Source organism: Fulmarus glacialis, unplaced genomic scaffold (genome assembly GCF_000690835.1).
Source record: "Fulmarus glacialis isolate BGI_N327 unplaced genomic scaffold, ASM69083v1 scaffold37469, whole genome shotgun sequence".
In the NCBI taxonomy this organism is placed as follows: domain Eukaryota; kingdom Metazoa; phylum Chordata; class Aves; order Procellariiformes; family Procellariidae; genus Fulmarus; species Fulmarus glacialis.
This window is the reverse complement of record NW_009235880.1, coordinates 4,317-6,417: the sequence shown is the minus strand read 5'-3', so window position 1 is coordinate 6,417 and position 2,101 is coordinate 4,317. Positions and strand designations below refer to the sequence as shown.

Genomic DNA, 2,101 nt, shown 5'->3' with positions numbered 1-2,101 from the left:
TCCACGCCCCAGCCACGGCGGCAGGCTGGGCAGGCGACATGGCTTTCTTTCGAGTCTTTTTGCTGGGCTTCGAGGGGCTCTCTGCAAGGATCTGAGCCTGCGCACCCGGCTCAGCGGCGTTCACCAGGTTGTTCACGGGCAGGGCAAGAGTCACGTTGCTGCCACCGGCTAACTTGACCACGTTGCTTGCGCCCTGCACTGGCGAAGCCCCACCCTTCTGCGCCGGAGCCGGTTTGATGGGCACGGGCTTGTGAGAGGAAGAGGAAGGGGTGAGGATCGCTTGATTCGTGCCTGGAATAATCTGGATCTGGTTGGTGAGGTTGGGCTGGACCTGGATGGTCTGTCCCCCCGCGGTCTGGATCTGGGGCACCGCCTGGTACTGGATGTTGGCAGACGAGCGGGTGCCCTTGTTGATGACAGTTGGGTTCTGAATGGCAAAAACCAGCTGCCCCCCGGGGTAGGACGTGCCGACCTGAGAGCCCTGGATCTGGAAGAGGTTCCCTTTCGACGACAGAATCCCAAAGCTGTTCTTACCGGAACCCAGAGGGAGCGGAGCAGGTTTGATGGGGACGAGTTTGCGAGGCGTTGGCTGAGGAGGGGCAGGAGGAGTCACGGCGGCTTCCACTGCGGGGGGACCGATTTTGCTACATGTCGCTGCGAGGAGGGCAAGAGGAGATGGCTGGGAGTCCTGGGGAGCCAGGAAGGAGGCAGGTAGGTTAGAGACAAGAGCTTGTGCCAAACATCTGGAGATCGAGTCGGCGAAGGAAAGGGTACGTGCTATCGAAAGCAATCCAGTCCATGCCAATGAGACACCCCTTATTAAGGGAACTGCTTAATTACCCATACTACGTGTGCCTTTAGCTCACCTTAGTCACACTACTTTTAGCCATCAGGATGGCGACTGCCTTTTAATCGTGTGCCTAGGTTCTTACAATCTCTATAAAGCTGCAAATACCCTGCAAGTTTGCTGGTATTTACACCCATTACACACACCCTGGAGTGTTTCATGCAGTTTTAGTTCCAAGACCACCTTGTGCTATCAGCTGCTAACATGACCCAAGAGGTCCTTAAGGAAAACACAGCACAGGGAGGAGAAACAACGCTCCGGAAGAGTTGGCGTCGGGACTGGGAACAAGTCCAGCGTGCGGCTCCCCAGCCTGTCTTGCAACCAGCCCTCCTCCTGACGCGGCAACAGTGGCTACGGCAGAGGCAAGAGGGGCCAAACGACACAGCGTTTGCTGTCCTGCATCCCAGGACATGTCCTTCCGCCCCAGCGGGGAGCCGGGAGCCCACCGATGCCCCCGTACTCACCTGGGCAGTGGAGGCAGCTGGGGCTGACGGCAGCAGTCGCAGCCATGCTGTCTCTTGATCTGCGAGGAGGAAGCAGAGAGATGGAGGAGTAAGACCAGCAGTAAGAACCGAGACCACAGCTCCTTGGTGCACCCAGACCAAGGCCTTGATGCCCAAGGGACTCTCCCTGCATCGCCCAGAACGTCACACCTCACCCACATGCCTGCAGTGGGGAGTTACAAAGGGGCTAGAGAAATCTCGTCATCTCATCACACTCTCCCCGCACTTTCCTTTGCTCTTTGCTTGCCACCAAAGGGAAATGCCAGTTACAGCGGGCAACCGGCTGCAGCCCTCACTCATTTGCTTGCATCCCAGCACAGGCTTGACCTGAAGCCACGGGCCCCCCCGGGCTGAGAGACCATCGCTGCCCTGCTGAGCCCCCTGCTTCAAAGCCGAGGCAGGCATGCCCAGCTAGCCGACAGCCTCCCCGTTCCCAGCTCACGCCACCTTCCTGCCGCTTGTTTTTCTAACTTTGGGAATCTCAAAGGACAGAGTTTTGGTACAGAATCGTGTTTTTCAAGGCTGGAAAAACATTGTTTCAATTATTTTGGTATGTTGTCGGTGCTGAGTGTTTGTAAGTCATTATGTAATTAAAAGGTCACTTCGGGGAATAAAAAAAGCTGCTGGCGCTGGCTGGCAGCGGGACCTCGGGAGACTGAGAAAAGCTGTCGGCAAGCAGGGAGGAGAGAGCAGCAGCAGGCGGCACACGAAGGAGAGGAGGCGCCCGCGGGAGGCGGGGCAAAGGGGGCTA

At 57.5% G+C, this 2,101-nt stretch overlaps 1 protein-coding gene across 1 annotated transcript in view; it reads right to left on the bottom strand.

The window, feature by feature from the left end:
• The window catches only part of SP2 (Sp2 transcription factor), a gene marked incomplete at its 3' end in the record, with an annotated part of 5,612 nt that overhangs the window by 1,213 nt on the left and 2,298 nt on the right, over positions 1–2,101 (bottom strand). The window contains exons 2-3 of the mRNA XM_009586182.1: positions 1,312–1,334; positions 14–688 (exon numbers count right to left, since the gene is read on the bottom strand). Of these exons, the coding sequence (XP_009584477.1) occupies positions 14–688; positions 1,312–1,334 (698 nt within the window). The remainder of the gene's footprint in view (positions 1–13; positions 689–1,311; positions 1,335–2,101) is intronic.